Below are 18,915 nucleotides of genomic sequence, written 5' to 3' on the forward strand. Positions count from 1 at the left end.
TCAAGAATGTGTAGCAATAGCATACGATGAGATACGGAACTGTCTCTTTGTTAGTACCTCATAAAAACACAAACAAGCACTGACGTTCCCCCCATCTCTTTTCGAAGTAGACACCTTTTGTGCAATCCACTATTACAGATATAAAACACGTTGTGTATATATAAGAGAAACCGTTAGTATACATCAAAGTATTTATCCAAGATAATATAAAGCATTTAACATCGTGCGAAGAGATTCTGTAAACATTTCTTTGTTCTCACGCTCTTTGTAAGATTCAATCAAATCGTTGATAATTTTTCAAATATTAAACATTGCACGTGTCTGTTTAACAATTATAGTGTAAGAATTTTTGTGTTCTCAGATTTTGATATTTATTCTAATTAAGTGACACATTACACGTACTTCGATATGTGGAAACCATTCGAAGCTGGTAGTTCACCAGTTGACTGGTGCGAACGTAATTACAGCATTTCTTCTAGTATAGCAGAATTTATGAATACGGTTTGTATTTTACAAGAATAATAATAAACGTGTACGATGTTGTTTAATCAACTTTTGAATGCAACAAATAATAATAGACGTTTAATTTTCTTTATTTATAGCTGAGTAATTTGGTGTTTTTATTGCTTCCTCCTGTTCTTATGCATTTGTTCAGGGATTATGGAAGATTTGTGAATCCTGGAATTCATGTAATTTGGTTTTTATTGATGATAGTAGGGCTCAGCAGCGCATATTTTCATGCTACTTTGTCTCTTATAGGTGAGTAATCCTTTACTGTAAATATGAAAATGATAAATATAATTGAAATATTTCCTTTTTATTTTAATAGGGCAATTGTTAGATGAATTAGCTATTTTATGGGTGTATATGGCAGGTTTTTGTATGTTTTTCCCAAGAAGATATTTTCCAAATATTTTACACAATGACAGAAAACTTCTTTCTATATGTGCAATGCTACCTACCCTTATTGCAAGTGGTTTATCATTTATACATCCCGCGATAAATGCATTTGCATTAATGACTCTTGGCATACCAGCATTTGGATTTATGATAATTGAATTAAAAAGGTAAATAATGAATGTTTATAATGTAAGTATAAATTAGTACCAAGTTACAATGTGTTATACCCATTTTTAAGGACCAAGAACCAGAGAGTTTATAGATTGGGTTTAAGATGCGGTGCTGTTTGGTTATTAGCGGTCACTTGCTGGTTAAATGATCGTCTATTTTGTGATACATGGTTAAACTTGAACTTCCCTTATTTGCATGCGCTTTGGCATTTGTTTATTTTCATTGCAAGTTACTCGGCAGCTGTGCTTTTTGCTTATTTCTCTGTAAAGGATGAAAAACCACATCAATCTGCAGTATTAAGATATTGGCCAAAGGATGACTTTGAACTTGGTATACCATATGTAACAATTAAGAGTTACATTAAGCTTGATACAAACACAAATATATAAATGTTGATATAGAAATTAAGAAGGCTGCTTTGCGTTTATCAATCAAGGATCTTAATTTTGAAGACTAACAGATAAAACACAGTAGATCTTTAAGTATGTTCTTTACTTTGCTTATTTTAATAACTTAACTTTGTACCAGTGTTTTTACAAAGATATATTTATATATATTTTACATCTGTCTATGCTATATAGAATGTCTGTTTAAATTTGTGATACTACTCTAGATATTACTTTTTGTACAAATATATGTGGTTAAGGAATTAGTAGACTATCTTTAGAAGAGTGCAATATTAAGATAGAACATACAAAACATTTATTCTCTTAACAGATGTGAATGAATATTGTTCTAATATATTTGTGTATATTGAACTGACGTGAAAATAAAGTTAACCATTTATTATTATTTTATATTAGTTAGTGTGATATCAAAGAATGGAAAATATATCTTGACTATTTTTTTTCAACAATTATATATTATTTTATATATTACACGTTTACTTGACTATAATAAATTCAGTATCTTATGTAAACAATTTATACATTATTGTATTTACATATATAGATAAGGAGACCAATATTTTATGTGTGATCATTAAAAATACATTGTGATATATTTATGTACTCTTATATGTGAAAAGTATATCTTATTTGAAAATTAACTAAGTATTATAATTCATTCTCTCCTCTATAAACAACAATGTTTTTGTCAGTTTCATAGATTTTTACCTCGTATAATAGTTTTGGATTAGGCATCAAATTTTTTAATTCATTAAATATATAAATGGCTACATTTTCAGTAGTTGAAACAACATCCTTGAAATAAAGTACATCCTTGTCCAAGTTTTTATGATCCAACTGTTCCATCAGGATTGTTTTCATATATGATTTTAAATCTGATAAATTCATTACCATACCAGTTACAGAATCCACTGGTCCACGCACAGTGACTTCAACTAGAATAAAAAGAATTTATGTAAGAACTAATAAATATTCGAATAATAACAAAAAATACCTGTATAATTGTGACCATGTCCCCAATAATTATTACATTTTCCATACACGTTTTTGTTTTCTTCTTCTGATAAATTATCGCTAAAAAGGAATTAAATTAAATAAATAATAATATAATGAATATCGCAGATACTGAAAAATATAAGTTACACAATACAGTAAATTGCGGTACCTATGCAAACGGTGACAGCTGGAGATCGTTTCTTTTCTAGTTAAATAAGCAATCGGTCGTGCCATTATATGTTATTTATTAAAAATATAATATTTATATCTTTTATATTATTAAAAGTTTATAAAATTAATTATTAAGCGAAAAGTATATTACAAAAAAAATGATTCAAGGATAAAATGATTTCGCTTATTCCTTCCTAGAGCTCTACTTTTTTTTTCAATATTATTATCGTATCATTTAGTTTTTTTTTTAAATCAATGTAACATATATAATAAAATGTTGAATAAAAGAGAGGTGTACAAACGGAAATGTTTTATCCTTCAGAGTAAAGAACAAAAGTTGATAACAAGTCGTTCGAAAGAGATACTGCCGAGCCAATCGAGCTGTAACGATTGCGTGTCGGACTTAAGAAACGAACCTGGAATACGACAGGATCTTACGGTGAAAATTAGTGATTTGTGCCATTGACTTGTTCAGTGTGTGGTATAAGTGACTTGGCCTGGAACGTAGACTGTTTCCAAATTACGAATATCGGTTTTATCTACCAAGAACATTTATCATTTTAAAGTGAATATAAGTTTGATTTTACAACGTTCGTTGCTTCCAAAAACGTCATGCCGGTAACGCCCTAAAACTCGTAGGAATTAGTCACTTTGCGGAGTGTGTAATGTTTAATATAATTTAACCTAAAGAACGAAAAGATCGGTTTAAATAATAACATCGACGGAAAATGGATAGCAAAGGCAGAAAGATAATTGTTTGCGATAATGGAACAGGAGTAAGATTATACGATTTCACTTTTACCTATGATTTCTTTTCATGTTTCTTTATGTGTATTTTTTTTTTTTAATTATTTGTCATTATTACTTTATGATAAAGTAACAATTTACACTTTATACTTAACAATTATCTGCTTACAGTTTGTCAAGTGTGGATATGCAGGAGCAAACTTTCCAGCGCATATATTTCCATCAATAGTTGGACGTCCAATAATCAGAGCAGTCAATAAGATAGGAGACATAGACGTCAAGGTAGATTTTTCAATTTTTCAAGCATAATTAAAGGAATTAGAATATTTCTCATAATTCATTTCATTATTTGCGATTTGATTGTAAATATGATTTGTGGACAAAATTTGGTTGTTTTAAACTTAGTATGTGTTCCTTGTATTTTATGAAAATATATGATTTCAATAATTGAGATAAACAACTTTAATTATGCACTTTTATGAGGAGACTTAAAAGTTGAACTTTTCTCATTTTCATTGTTAAACTTAGAAGTATCTTCTCGCTATGGAAAAATACCTGTAGTTAATAATTTTCAAGCAATATATTAATAACTCGCTTAATTTTCAGCAAGAATATTGTATTCGTGTAAGTCAATTCACATTATGCAGTGTGCTTCAATGTTTAAATTTGATTGAAAATAATCCATGCATTTGTCCACTGATGTAAATAAAGTTTGACTTGCTAATCCTTTTCACTAACAAATATCAGAATGGAGTGTACATGTGAAAAGTAAGATGGCTATTATTTTTAAAAATACTAGACTATATAACAATTTATATAGAAATTTAATTAATCAAAGTTATTCTTTTTGTTGTAATTGTCTGTGGTTAATTTACCCACCACATTCTCAATTACCATTTTGCAGCCATTATTGAATCCATAAAGAATATGCAATATTAAAAGAGATAAGAACATTTATCTAGTTGATATCTATATCTATGTGTGTGGGTTTATGTGTATATTGTATTTTTATAATTATCTAATATATTTATGTGCTTACACTTGCTCTCATAGGATGTGTTTCACATGCCTGTAAGTTTCTTGCATTTTTTGATGCTAATATGTACATCTGTCAGTACTAAATCAGTGCTTAAAGAACTAAAACGTTTACTCACCTATTAATAGGGTTTATGTAGTTTTTGTAGCTTTCTTTTTTCTTATACATGTGAAGATATTTAAGTACCTGGTATTATTATTTCTAAACGAATATACAAATATTAGAAGGAGAAAGGTAATGTACTCGTTAGTAATCAATTTTCTGTAATAAAAACTGAAAGAAAAATTATTTTTTATGCAGATGAAAAGACTTCACATTCATCTTTGTAGTTATGTACATTCTAAATAACATAAACTGTAAGGCACTAGAATGATTTGTTGAATTATACAAATACTAATAATTTATGTTAATAAAATATATATACATATGTATATTCAGGACACATAGTTACGTTTGAGTCATTGTAATTTACTATCACAGGATTTAATGGTTGGAGATGAAGCAAGCAAACTTCGATCTATGTTAGAAATTAGTTACCCGATGCAAAATGGAATTGTTAGGTGAGTATGCAAATGTATCTAATCCGCATTGTATTATAAATTATTAAATTGCTAATTCATCTAACAGAAACTGGGAAGATATGTGTCATGTGTGGGACTATACATTTGGAAAAGAGAAAATGAACATCAATCCTAAAGAATGTAAGATCTTGTTAACAGAACCACCAATGAATCCTATTACGAATAGGGAGAAAATGATTGAGGTAAAACAAATACAGATACAAACTTTTTTCATGAAAATCTAAATGTAATTAATTATGTATTGTATAAAATGATTTTAGGTAATGTTTGAAAAATATGGCTTTGCTGGAACGTACATTGCAATTCAAGCAGTACTTACATTATATGCTCAAGGATTGATTAGCGGTGTTGTAGTAGATTCCGGAGATGGAGTCACTCATATTTGTCCTGTGTTCGAAGAACGTGCTTTACCTCATCTTACTCGACGACTAGATATAGCTGGTCGAGATATCACAATGCATTTAATAAAACTTCTTTTATTACGTGGTTATGCATTTAATCATTCAGCTGACTTTGAAACAGTTAGGATGATGAAAGAAAAGTTATGTTATATTGGATATAATATCGAAACTGAGGAGAAATTAGCACTCGAGACGACAGTCTTAGTCGAGTCTTATACCGTAAGTAAAAGTTAGTCGTATTGTCAGAGAACATAAATGTAACTTATATTTACTTGTTCATTTTGTAGCTTCCTGACGGAAGAGTAATAAAAGTAGGCGGTGAAAGATTTGCAGCGCCAGAAGCATTATTTCAACCACATTTAATCAATGTTGAAGCGCAAGGAATAGCTGAATTAGTATTTAGTACTATACAAGGAGCTGCTATTGATATAAGGAGTGAATTATACAAACATATTGTTTTAAGTGGTGGTAGTACAATGTATCCTGGTCTTCCATCTAGACTTGAAAGAGAAATTAAGCAGCTTTATCTACAAAGAGTATTAAAGAACGATACTTCAAAATTAAATGTAATTATAACGAATTTATTTTCATTTCAGTTTCATTGTAAACTAAGATATATATTTATATATTGTTCAATGTGTTTCCAGAAATTCAAGATAAAAATTGAAGATTCTCCAAGGCGTAAAGATATGGTTTTCATGGGCGGTGCAGTATTAGCAGAAATAACAAAAGATCGGGACGCAGTGTGGATAACTAAGGAAGAATATGAGGAAAAAGGTCTTAGTGTATTAAAGAAATTACGCTCTTATAAATAATAAAGAAAATAGTAATTGAAATATAGAAAACAAATACACATTTTTTATATCCGAAGTCACTTAAAAAGTATTTGCAGTTTTTGTATTTTGCTTTCACTACTGATTTATGCAAACTTATTGTCTTAAACTTGTACAAGTGACAAACATAATTGAGAATTCTTAAAAATATTAAAATTTCTAATCGGACTTAATTTCATTTTATATACACTAACATACAATTCTATTACATTTGAAATTGATAAGTATATATTTATATATTTGCCATGATGAATAGCACATTTGTAGATTATATACATTGTAAATATGATTGTCACAAACACTCACTTTCTTTTTTATCAAACTGAAATGAACTTTGACTGTCCATGGATATACGTTGTGCATTGCAATCAATGTATATCTATTTTTTTTTAAATTCACAGCGGTTTTTATGAAATTCAATGTATTGTATGTATAATCACGTTAGAAAACAATTGATTAATATAATGGCTAAAATTAAGTAATTAAAATTGTAAATATTATATTATAATAAAAATATAAAATTCTACTTTTATGTGTAAAATACAGAACTGGAATAACTAAATGCATTTATTACACTGTATTTGTTTTTATAAGATTTTAATGATTTTAGTTTTCAATTAAATATACATTTCTAAACATGTGCATATGTTGATCTTAAATTTTGGCCATTATTGTAATTCATAATAATTAGTTTATAAGAAGTCAAAAACACAATATATATCTTTACATCAGGACTCCATAATTGGAACAAGAAATTTTGTTTGAATTTAAGTTAAATTTTATCACACATCATTTTTTAAAAATGTATTTAAAAACATGTAGTACATAGTACATTTAAATAATTCAAAGTTGTCAAAAAAAACATAAACTTCAATTAACTCAAGTTAAATAGAGGGTATGAGGTAAAACTATTTTGTACGATGTACATACATGATATAGAATAGTTTTATAATTTTAGTTAAATAATTTATAGAAATAAATTTATTTCTTATGAAACCTTTTCCTTAATTTGGTTTAACAACCTGTACATATATAATTATTAAGATTGTATAAACTACGAGTTTTTCCTACTTAATATATTTAAGTCAAGAAATTTTATTGAGATCATGATATAAATGCCATGTTAAAAAATTGGATAAAAGTAAAAGATACAATATGATTAAGACAAATCTACAACAGTCTTTATTATGTTTCTCCATTTGACCTTTAAATTGTGTATCATTGTACACATTTTTATGTATAAATAAAAATAACAATATAATTTGTATTATACAGTTTCGTATTTAATTTGATATATAATGTAACAATAGATAAATATATATATGTAATTGTTTTGTTAAGATTTTTACAAGTGGCTTGCGATAGCATTCTGTATAACAATAAAATAACAAGCTGTTGTTCAAAGAAGTAAATATAATTTATAAACAGTGCTTCAGCGCGTGTGTTCCACATTACAAAGTTTATCTTGGAAGTGTATACAATATTTCTTTACACTTTAATAAATCACTTTCAATGTAACAGTTTGTATCCTGTTCCACTAAGCTATATATATATTTTTTCATATTAAGCAAATAAAAAAAAAATAGTATACAAAACACTTTCATTTATACTAGGAGAGTTTTCCGTTTCAAATTTCTGTAGTATATAACTTCTGATTTGTTGTCTTTGATATATTGATACATCACGAACGTGAAAACGCTTCGATGCAGTAAAATAAAGAATTGGATGGAAAATGTGAAATATCTATCAATTACACTTAAAATGTAATCGGTTTATCTTTACACTGATCAATACAAAAATTAGTGAAACGTTTAAGGAACTTTGGGTATTCCCTTTTATAAACAGCACGTAAAACAGATGCTGGAGCCCATCCACCAGGATTTACTACAGTCAACAGATAAGAGCATTAGATATGTAATAAATTATACGTATCGATCTACGATGAAATAAATTAAACAAGAAATATTTAATACTAACCAACAGAACAGTATGTTATTTTGCACGTAATATTATCTCTTTTTATTTCTTCTTCATCTTTTGGAGGATCAATAAAGGTTTGACATACAAGACACACAGTCAGATAAACTCTTACACATTTTCCTGTGTTTGGCTGCAATGTAAAGCATTTTATGATAGATTAATTTTCTATTCGAAATTGAAAAAATTTGAAATATTTCTAAAACTCACAGGATGATCGGGATGTTCTGTACTATGATTACAAACTATCCATAAATCATGTGCATCTGGATCTTCATCGTCAGATACTCGACGCATATGTGACCAAAATAGCGCATCTCTCTGACTTGCTGGCCAAATTCGCTTATGCGTTTGTAGAAATACTAAAGTATCTTTGGAAATATTTTCGACTACGGTCATGTCTTCGAGAGTTGCTTCCCAACCTGTTCTGTATTCAGGACTGAAGAATATCTCGCAAACTTCATGGCCAGTAACTCCTTTTACAACATGGCATGCCTTTAAAGGATCTACTACCAAGCCATCCGCTTCTTCTTCTCGTCTGTACATCCGCATGTCACCGTCTTCGGCGAACAATTGCCATCCACCGGCTCCTACCCCAAGTCGTGCATAATGCAACTGTTGCATCGTTATTTTTTCTATCTGCACGTGGATAAAGCATAAATGAAAAATGTAGTATTGTTCAGATGCAATGAGTATGGTTATAAAAATAAAGCAATACCTCTGGCCAGAGTCTATGCTTGGCTGCTGACATGGTAGGAGTAGTTAAAATTGAAACTGACTTTTGTTTCAAACGATCTCTTAGTTGATTTTCTTCGTCAATTTTATCTAGTCCAGTCTCTACTGCATCATAAAATTCTTCGTCACAGAGAGCACTATGTGGACCTTCCTGGAAAATTAAATTACATTTTAATTACAGAATCAAACTTACCATTTACATGACATATTTATAAATACTTTCTGAATTTTTATATATTATTAATTTATATAATCAAACCTCATAATCTGGACCTCCGTGGATAAGAAGCCTAGGTCTTGGCGAATCAGTTTGTTGTGTTCCAACTTGATCCTTTAAAGATTTGTAAAGTTCTTGCACTTTTCGTTTTTTTTCAACTTCTTTTTCCCATCTACGACGCCATGCATCTTCTCGTTGTACCATTAATTCCACACAATGCTGTAATGTTGCTAATACACCTTCGCTAGTTGCTTTGAATGTTATTGCTTCTCCCTTAAAATCTACTGCCTGTTCAGCTGGATCAAACATTGTCTCAACTTTATTTTCTGAAATAAATAACACTTTCTTTCACCCATAATTAAAAACCTCTATTTCCCACAAAGGCCATTAACTTAACATCAATGCCTATAAAAACATTATGAAACAAAAAACACTATAAAACAAATGAATGTGTGTATACAGAAATTATCAATTTATGTACCTTTCGTGGGAATATTCTTAGCATTCTCTGCACAATTGTCAAAATACTTTTGCAAAGTGTCAATCTGTTTGATCAAGATATCCCTAAAGGTTTCAAGTTCTGCTAATTTTTCTTTCAACCCTCTAACACCACGTTTAGTAAAGCTACCTGCACTTGTAATAGATTGTGTATTAGACACAAGTGAAATGGCACTACCATGACGTTTCAGACTATTTTCGCTTCCATAACCAGACTCCGACTGTTTAAAACAACAACAAACACAGTTTTAGCATATCATAAAACATTTATTACTGACATTGTATATTGTAATATTATAATACCTTGTAAGATTTTAGAACATCTACCCAACGTTGCTTTTCTTCTGGACAATTTGCTCTTAAATACCATACAAGGCAATCGTTTACAGAGACATCAAATCTACATTCATCGAATTCGTGCGCCTAACAAAACAGGTGGTAAAGAGTGATATCATGATCTTTTTCATGAAATTACAAGAGAATATACAATGCTAATTACTTTATGTCAGTTCGTACCTTAATATTAGCTTTATACAAACTTATTGAACCACGACATCCAAATCCACTGTCCTGCTCAGATTTGTAATAAGATAAAGTACCATCTTTGAGAACAATAAATCTAGTTTGCCAGCCATGTATATAATTTGTCCATTTGGATAATGTACCCTGAAGCTCTGGAACAACAACCCCGTCGGAACCTTCTTCATCTACATCATCACCGTCTATCTCTGCTTCCAGACACTCGATATCTTCGGCAAGACGAACCATTTCTGTTTCATCGGCCATTCTCACGAGTGAATTTCACAGTTTCGACGTTGATTGTTCTTTAGGATAAACTCAACATACCCGAAGGAATATATTTAACGTTACTGACACGGGCAAGTCTATCGATAACTGGTTACTCAATTAATCAGTTTAAAATTTGCAAGGTAATCAACCAGTGATTGAACGCGGACAACGTCTCAGAACATGTCGATCATCAATTATCATGTACATAACCTTATGTAAAACGCCTTATCAAATGAATGAAACATCAACAGCTTGTATTTTTTTAGCAAATAACAAGAATTAAGTGGCAGATAGAAAATCAACAGTTTCACTCAAGCAGTATTTTCATGAGTAATGTGTGCACTTGTATATAATCTTCGTTGATTGGTGGTAATTTTATAAGTAGTATAATTTATATATTTTGTAAATATATTTATTAACAATTTTATATGCTCATTGTTATTTCGTCTAAGGAATTGTACATTATTTTGAGTTAACAATGAAAATAAATAACGGGAGAAGTGTACAGTCCAGTATTGTTTTTTTTCTACACGATGGAAATGAATACATATAGACGCAGTTCGAGAATCGACTAAAAGTGTCGATAATTGTATCGAAAAGTGTATTATGGTTTGAAAGCTATTTAGAGACCGCCAACTTTAGTAGATCATCACGAATACACGTGAGAGAATTGTTGTTCAATTGGCAGTGTTCACTGAAATAATGATATTTGCGGTATTTATCATTTTATTTTGCGTAGTATCGGATGCTACAGTACACAGATTAAACGTGCCCAGGGTATTGTTGCCCGTATTTAATGATTTTGCTGTGAATTTTACTCTAGAAGTTACTGACGGTGCTTGTTATCAATGGTAATCGTTATTTATTTTGTAATATTAATTGTATTATTTTATTACTTATTCACGTAGAACTTTCATTCATGTAAAAACACTCTTATTACTGATCTTTTAACTTTCAATCTTCTTTTAAAATGTATATACATATTTAATTTTTCATGTAACCCTTTACAATGTATGCATGTAATGTTTATTTTCCAAATTTATGTGAGAAAAAGAATGTAATTTGTAATATAATTATTGTATCTTCAAAGTCGGATATTATTGAAATAAGAAATTGTATTTTCATAAGCGTTACAGCAAAATTCATATATTAATTTCAGGTCAACATCGCGTTTGGATATCATTCAGCTAATTCCTATAAATGAAAATGTTGAGAGGACTTGTTCTTCGGCTATTTTGATTCAAACAATAACAAGGGAATCCACTAGAAATACAGCAATAGTGTTAGCAGAAGATGTGAATACAGGACAGTTTTTAAGGTGTGACGTTATTGTGGATGCAATCTTTTCTTTAAATCTTGTTACGACCACAAGAGAATTATATATAGAAGAAGCACCAGAAGCATTTGAAGTACGAGCCTATGATGAACAAGGTAAATAATCTTATTTACATATATCCATTATATTATTTTGAATTTATTATACTTATTAAATTATGTTATGGTTCTTTCTTAGGAAATGAATTTACAACTCTCGCAGGAGTTGAATTTCTTTGGCATATTGAGAATGCCGATAAACGTATTACAGATGGCAAAACTCCAAATGATATTTTAAGATTCATGACTTATCAGGAATCACAATATGAAACTCCTCCAACTGTCGCTGCTTTAGATGCAGTTGGTAAGAAGGGACATATTGTACTATTAGAAGGAATAAAAACTGGTACAGCGAAGGTATAGATATGCTGCATGTAAACACATATATTATTTTTTCACAAAATTCTATAATTTTGTCTAACCATAGGTTTCAGTGAGACTACCATATCCAGAATATAAACATGTACCACCGATAGAAGTAGAACTGATCGTAATAGCTAATTTAATTATCATTCCATCAGACATAACAGTACTGGCACATGACAGTTTTAAATATAAAATAATGCAAGTTAGTGTTTAGTATACATGTAATATATTTTGTTAATATTGTTTTATTTATTAACTACACGTGAATTATGTTTAGGCTCGTCAGGGTCGATTAGAAGAAATAAGTTTACCATCCAGTCAGTATTATTTGGAAGCTGAACACCCAGGCATATTAGATATTGATAATGATCATGATTGTGCATATGCCCGATCCTTAGGGCGCACTAAAGTGTTCTTACACGATAAAAACGTTCGCGACGAATATCCTGTTATTTTGCCATCAGCTACAGTCAATGTGAATTATGTAGCTTATATTAATTTTGCAGTTTTGCCTAACAGAAATTGGGGTCTAATACTTGGTCATACTCATGAAATTATAGTTGAGTTGTATGATAATAAAGATCATAAGTTTCACATTGGAGAAGGTGTAGAAGTATTGATGAAGCTAGATGAACAATATTTTGAACCAAAATTAATAACACAAAATGGTACTTATGCTATTGGTGTGCCTATTATGTGTGGAACAATGACTATTGAAGCTACTCTTTATGGTATAATTGATAAGCATGGTAAAAAGATTCCTCTCGCATCACATCCTACTACCAGAGCAGAACTTTTAATTCACACACCAGTCACTGTTCAGCCTAAAGTACTGGCTGTTCCATGGGACTTCAAGGCTAAATCACGGTAAAATATTGTTATTAAATTACCGTTTTATAATACTGGTATTTATAACATTCTACAATTCTGTTATTTTATAGGTATGACATAGTATTAAAAGCAAGTGGAGGAGATGGATCATATGTATGGTCAAGTAGACATCCATCTATAGTGACAGTCTCTCAGAATGGAGGGATTAGAATTTTGGCTGCAGGGGTTACTGAAATAAGTGTTGCAATGACAAGAAATCAATATAATAAAGGTACAGCAAAGGTGTATGTTTTACCACCGTCAAAATTAAAAGTGGTGGAATACAGTATGGAAGCAGCAGTAGGAGAACCAATTTATCTCCACATTGCATTGTATGGAAAGCTAATTAACGAAACGGACTCTAAAGAAATACCTTTCAGTGATTGTAGAGATATTACTTTTGAAACATACATTCCAGACGGTAATTTTATACAAAACGATAGTAAATTTATAGAACCTGTCGGCACTGCATGTGCTGTTATAGCAGTCACAAGTGTAGATGTTGGAAGGTCTGAAGTAACAGTGGTATACAATGCAAATGGTCAATATTTGACTGATAACGTTACTGTGTCGGCCTACGAACCTTTAGAAGCAGTACATCCAAGTAGTCGTGAAACTTTGTTGGCCGTAGGATCTTCTAGAAAAATAGTGTTCAGAGGCGGACCCCATCCATGGTCTAATAAACCTCAGAGTTACTCGCGAAAAGTTCAAGTATCTGAAAAAAAGATTGTCGAAGTAACAGAACATGGCGATTTATTGGGTGGATTATATAAAGTATCGGTAATTGAAGTAATGTGTAAAGCATTGGGCGAAGTGCTTTTAACGTATACAATTTCAAATATCCCTTTATTGCCGAACTGTAAAAATACACATGCAACGGAAATAGTACGAATTATTTGCGGCAAACCAAGGTATATATACCTACAGCCTGAATTCAAAGACAGTAAGAATTGTCCTATCAGTCTTAATACAGAAAGAATAATGGCACACGGCGATAAAAAACTAAAACTTATCACTATCGTGAAAGACGAAGAAGGAAGGACTTTTGACAACATTACAAGTCTACACATTGATTGGAACTTAAAACCTTCATCTATAGGTTCTCCAGAAATGTCTTCAGGTTCGATAGAAGAAACGTTCACAGATATGAACGTAATTTTACCGAAACATTATTATCAAAACATTGTGTTTAAAAAGCATTTTGGCTCTCTTACATTAACAGCTACGGTTACTGGTTATCAAAAGAATATTTTGAGCAAATTAAAAATTATACCTGAATGGCCACCATTTGCAATTGAAACTGAAAGGAGGATCTATGAGACTCCACGTATACAAGCTTCTATAGAAATAGTTTTAGTTAATGATACCAGCATTAATCCTAATAAATTAATGGTACTGAACGAACCTAGTGCAAAATATTATTTACAAGTCAGCCAAGGTTCTGGTTATTATGAATTTGTATTGAGCGCGGATGACATCGCAGATGTTCATTACATAGAGTCGACTAAAGCAATTGGTATTACTCCAAAGAAATCGGGAATATTGAACTTAGCCTTGGTAGACCTTTGTTTGCCGTCGAAACCGGCTGAAGCTGTTATCGAAGTACAACAACTTGCTGTTATAGAAATAGAAACGGTGAATAAAATTGAGAAAGGAAAATGTATAGTTGCCGCATTACAACTTTATGACACAAATGGTCACATTATAAAATTGCCATCTTTGAATGCATTAGAATTTAAAGCAGAAGTTGATAATGAATGTATAGTTGTTAAACAATTGCCTGCTAATGAACATGGTAATCCTCCTTATAGTCAACTATTGTATACAATATATGGTATGGTAGAAGGAGAATCTCAACTAACTTTCATAAGTAAAGGAGGTGATAGAGAAATACAGAGTGAATCAGCAACCGTTCAAGTTTTTCTTCCTTTGAGAGTTTCTCCAAAAAACTTAACGATATTAGTAGGAACCGTTTATCAAATCCAGACAACGGGAGGTCCATCGAATGCAGAAATTGAGTTCGCCGCAAAAAATAATGATATTCTGAATGTCGAACGCAACGGTATATTTGAAGGGAAATCAGTTGGGCAAACAAAAATAACTGTTAGAGCTATTGGACTTAATGCGAAAGGGAATAAAGTAATTTATTCTGAAGACTATGCCGACATACATGTGTTATATCTCGAAGGAATAAAAATTGTGGTTCCAACAAGTAGAGTAAAAGTTGGTGCAACATTTCCCCTTTGGGCTTTTGGTATCCCAGAATATTTAACACCGCTCATCATAGGATCTATGCAATTGCCATTAATTTTCATGTGGTCTTCGAGTGATTCTAATTTAATAACTTTACATAATATGTACAAAGGGACTGGTATTAATATCAGATATCAGAATGAAGTGTCTTTAAGAGCCAGGGCTGTTGGTCCTGGATTGGCAACTATTTATTTAAATGTTACAATGCCATCTAACATGTTGGCTGGTTTCAAAAGCGATATAACGTTCACTACGTTTGTGAAAATTGAAATTTTTGAGGAGTTACATTTATCGCATCCCGAATTACCATCTACCGTACCAGTAATATTAATGTCCCCGAATTCTGTTCTGAAATTGAAAACAAATCGCGATAAGTATGGTTCAACTATTTACAAGGTATTATCAACCGCGCATGGAAACGACTCAGAAGATACACATGCTTTAACTCCAGCATCTAAGACTGTAACTATTGACAAGAATGGTGTTATAAAGGCCGGCGAGAATTGTGGAAAAATAGTTATTTCTGTTACAAATACCGAAGCATATAACTTGAAACAATCAATGATCATTATTATTGAGGTAAGATTTGGTTTATACTTTTAAATTAAAATTTACTAAAGTGCAGAGATGGTTTTACTATAATTTCTTTTGTTACAGATTAAACCAATTCATTACATGATGTTGTCATTAAAAACGATTTTGCGAATTCGAAATGGCGAAGAATTGAACATGTTACCCAAGGGTATGGAGTTGGACTATGCACTAGAATATTATGATAACGTTGGAACGAAGTTCCATGCTGCTGCAGTTAATGCTAAAATTATGCTTAATCGTGCTGACCTGGCCGTGTTTACTATAAATACTGAAAACGTCGTAACCGCAAAATTCATTGAAAACGGAGACCTTGTTGTAAAGGCGTTTAATGAAAAATATCCTAATGGGATGTTCGATTATGTACACATGATGATTGGAGACATAGTCTTTCCGACGAAGGTATTATATAGAAGCTTGTATTGTTTTTTTTTATCTGTCACAATGTTTTATTCTTTGCATATACTATTTTTTAGACAACGCTTACTGTGGGTGATATAGTATGTTTCTCAATGCCACTTTTGTCTCCTGAAGGTGATCCAGGTTATTGGCAATCTTCAATTCCTGAGGTATTAACAGTAGATCCTATTACAGGAATAGGAAGAGCAAAAAATGTGGGTTATGCAGTTGTAAAACACAGTCTTGCAACTCACATGCAAGGTGAAATAGAAGTGAATATTCAACCTATTGCGAAGGTACCGTTTGATTTATGATTGAATTGTTGCAAAATTCCTTATCTGTATTGTAACTACCTTCACCTTGTCGTTACAGGTGTCTATTGTTCCATTGAGAGGTCGAAATATTACAGGAACCGAAATATTTAGCGTTCCTCTTGTTCTTAAGAGCAAAGACGAGCAAGTTAAAGAGAATAATGTATTATCTAGGGGTTTGGGCGGATGTAGAACATTTACTTCGTTTACTTTAAACTCATTTCCCTACACATGTAACATGCAATTAGTTTCATCCACTTCATCTGTGGGAGTTAAAGATTTATTCCTTGTTAAACCACGATTTGATATTTCAACTGGTTGGTATTTAAATTCGAAAAGTGTCGACATAATTAACATACAATATTCGTTAGCATATCTTGGCTTGCAGGTTTCTACTATTGCGATGTAATACCTATGGGTTCTCCAAACATAATTTCCAGTACGTTAGAAAGTCGCATTCAAATAAGTGCACAAAGTAAAGACATTGAAGCTGTGCCTTTGGAAGTAGCATATCTACCTCCTGTTTATATTGACGCTAAAGAAATTGTTTTTATTAACACACATTCTCAAACCATTCCAACCGCAACACTTGAAATATACGGCTTGCAGTCTGTGTTAGATCATCTTACAGTAAGTTAAATACTTCATAAAGGAAGGAATACATTTGAAAACATACCTTTTCTTATTATTAATGCTTTTCAGATTGATGTACCGAATGGAATGACTGTAGCCGCACGACAGTATATTTCAAAGTCTACAATGCAATATAAGTTGCGATTAATGCATAATCACGATGAAATTCAAGGTCAAAAAGTTATCGTTACAAACGATATAACAAAGCAGAATATATCTGTAAGTAAATGAAAGGCAAGTACCAAAATTACTAATTCTCTGTAGTAACTCATATTTTTTATTCAGCTTTACGTACGCGTTACGAAGTATGAAAATTTCATACCATTATCTGGAATTCATTGGGTGGATTATATGTACTTCCATCGTTACACTTTCGGAACATTTGCAGTCATTGTAATAACATGCTTTTACAGTATGTATTTTCTTAAATTTATTTTAAACGATTCACATTTTTCACATATGTGTTTTATTAATATTTTATTTCTTTTTGTTGCAATAGTATGGAAGAATAAGATGGCAAACATTGATTTAAACATAAAGAATCGAGCAGTTTTTGGTATGTAGTTCATTGTTGCAAAACAATTAATTGTTAGATAATTCATGTTTCACTGATAAAGATAATATTAATGTGTGTTTTAGCTGATAAATGTCCACCGCAGTTAAAGAAAACTAGTACCCCATGTTCGACTATGAACAGTACAAATATGTCTACTCCGCGAACTCCAGTAACACCGATAAGACCATTTTCGGCGTTTGATCCAGTTTATGGCGATCCTCGTGGTTTTTATTCGGCAAGCAAACGAAACAGATCGCTGAACACTTAATTAAAATGATAAGAAAGGTGTCATTTCAATGTAAATGTACATTGTACTTATAACGGAACTATCATGTACTCACTAGTTTCATTTTGAAACAGATATGCGATCGTCAGAAACTGGTGCCTTATTGCCACTGAAACTTACTTCATTTAGAAAATTAATTAAAGATTTTTACGTTATTTCTTAGCGATAATAGCAACAACTATTAATTTACGGATATATAAGAGTATGTACATTCTGTAACATAAAACTTTAAGTTTTACAATTTTATACTTTGATAGAATAATCGATGCAGGACTTTAATACAGGTATATTTCTAGGATACGTTGATTATATTTCCTTTATAAATTTGAGGTATATGGTTCCTAGTCATATAGCTAATAATTTACGTAATTACGTAATAACGTAATTAATATAAATTTAATTACACCGTACTCGTGACTTTGCGTGACGATGCAAATGTGGCAGTAGTGATTTCTTATTTTTTTCATTGTGTAACATTATTATACTCTAGTTTTTATAATCCAGGCAGTTGCATAATTTATATAATATTCTAATATATTGGCACTGCATCATTTTTATTTTTATGTGCTTTATTACAACATGTCTGTTTTAACGATTAAGTAATTTCCAATATATTTTGCTATAAATGTTGATGCAACATAAATATAATTCTCGTATACATATTAAGATAGGAGTAGACAATCTTAATAAGTTAATTATATAAACGTCATGTAAAATTTAAAATATGAGAATTAAAACATTTTGTAGTACTTTTTAGTAATATTTTGTACTTGTACTTGTGTTTAATCTATTAAGTGTTTTAGTGGTTTGAAACAAC

General features: G+C 31.0%; 5 protein-coding genes across 13 annotated transcripts; 3 read left to right on the forward strand and 2 right to left on the reverse strand.

Moving 5' to 3' along the window:
• Window positions 1–2: 2 nt before the first annotated feature.
• bwa (alkaline ceramidase) lies at window positions 3–2,119 on the forward strand. Of its 2 annotated transcripts, none has more exons than XM_031991273.2 (5): window positions 3–267; window positions 362–501; window positions 603–759; window positions 830–1,067; window positions 1,139–2,119. In XM_031991273.2, the coding sequence occupies exons 2-5, from the start codon at window positions 409–411 to the stop codon at window positions 1,458–1,460; spliced, it is 810 nt and encodes a 269-aa protein (XP_031847133.1). In that variant the 5' UTR covers window positions 3–267; window positions 362–408; the 3' UTR covers window positions 1,461–2,119. The 2 variants fall into 2 exon arrangements, with proteins under 2 accessions (XP_031847133.1, XP_031847134.1); XM_031991274.2 differs by having other exon boundaries at window positions 6–172.
• On the reverse strand, window positions 1,185–3,211 carry purple (6-pyruvoyl tetrahydrobiopterin synthase purple). 4 transcript variants are annotated; one of them, XM_076365028.1, is made up of 5 exons: window positions 3,062–3,208; window positions 2,644–2,679; window positions 2,473–2,552; window positions 2,187–2,413; window positions 1,185–1,332 (listed from the first exon to the last, which is right to left on the reverse strand). In XM_076365028.1, the coding sequence occupies exons 1-5, from the start codon at window positions 3,106–3,108 to the stop codon at window positions 1,291–1,293; spliced, it is 432 nt and encodes a 143-aa protein (XP_076221143.1). In that variant the 5' UTR covers window positions 3,109–3,208; the 3' UTR covers window positions 1,185–1,290. The 4 variants fall into 4 exon arrangements, with proteins under 4 accessions (XP_076221143.1, XP_076221142.1, XP_076221144.1 ...); XM_076365027.1 differs by lacking the exon at window positions 1,185–1,332 and having other exon boundaries at window positions 2,126–2,413; XM_076365029.1 differs by lacking the exons at window positions 1,185–1,332; window positions 2,644–2,679 and having other exon boundaries at window positions 2,126–2,413; window positions 3,062–3,211.
• A 58-nt stretch (window positions 3,212–3,269) lies between these two features.
• Arp2 (Actin-related protein 2) lies at window positions 3,270–7,297 on the forward strand. 4 transcript variants are annotated; one of them, XM_076365021.1, is made up of 9 exons: window positions 3,270–3,421; window positions 3,564–3,674; window positions 3,999–4,016; window positions 4,446–4,463; window positions 4,909–4,988; window positions 5,056–5,191; window positions 5,270–5,629; window positions 5,698–5,976; window positions 6,058–7,297. In XM_076365021.1, exons 1-9 carry the CDS (start codon window positions 3,374–3,376, stop codon window positions 6,223–6,225), a joined length of 1,218 nt encoding a protein of 405 aa, XP_076221136.1. In that variant the 5' UTR covers window positions 3,270–3,373; the 3' UTR covers window positions 6,226–7,297. The 4 variants fall into 4 exon arrangements, with proteins under 4 accessions (XP_076221136.1, XP_076221137.1, XP_076221138.1 ...); XM_076365022.1 differs by lacking the exon at window positions 4,446–4,463; XM_076365023.1 differs by lacking the exon at window positions 3,999–4,016.
• A 104-nt stretch (window positions 7,298–7,401) lies between these two features.
• On the reverse strand, window positions 7,402–10,989 carry cert (ceramide transfer protein). 2 transcript variants are annotated; one of them, XM_031991257.2, is made up of 9 exons: window positions 10,336–10,989; window positions 10,187–10,240; window positions 9,974–10,093; window positions 9,654–9,891; window positions 9,215–9,498; window positions 8,939–9,106; window positions 8,431–8,859; window positions 8,221–8,353; window positions 7,402–8,127 (listed from the first exon to the last, which is right to left on the reverse strand). In XM_031991257.2, the coding sequence occupies exons 1-9, from the start codon at window positions 10,375–10,377 to the stop codon at window positions 8,000–8,002; spliced, it is 1,596 nt and encodes a 531-aa protein (XP_031847117.1). In that variant the 5' UTR covers window positions 10,378–10,989; the 3' UTR covers window positions 7,402–7,999. The 2 variants fall into 2 exon arrangements, with proteins under 2 accessions (XP_031847117.1, XP_031847116.1); XM_031991256.2 differs by having other exon boundaries at window positions 10,187–10,989.
• A 9-nt stretch (window positions 10,990–10,998) lies between these two features.
• Gp210 (nucleoporin 210) lies at window positions 10,999–18,808 on the forward strand. The gene is made up of 14 exons (XM_031991234.2): window positions 10,999–11,310; window positions 11,619–11,890; window positions 11,973–12,190; window positions 12,261–12,401; window positions 12,477–13,066; window positions 13,141–15,901; window positions 15,980–16,315; window positions 16,390–16,608; window positions 16,685–16,940; window positions 17,012–17,253; window positions 17,326–17,475; window positions 17,542–17,668; window positions 17,756–17,812; window positions 17,896–18,808. The coding sequence occupies exons 1-14, from the start codon at window positions 11,162–11,164 to the stop codon at window positions 18,078–18,080; spliced, it is 5,703 nt and encodes a 1,900-aa protein (XP_031847094.2). The 5' UTR covers window positions 10,999–11,161; the 3' UTR covers window positions 18,081–18,808.
• The last annotated feature ends 107 nt before the right edge of the window (window positions 18,809–18,915 follow it).

The sequence above is a fragment of the Nomia melanderi genome, chromosome 2 (genome assembly GCF_051020985.1).
Source record: "Nomia melanderi isolate GNS246 chromosome 2, iyNomMela1, whole genome shotgun sequence".
NCBI lineage: Eukaryota > Metazoa > Arthropoda > Insecta > Hymenoptera > Halictidae > Nomia > Nomia melanderi.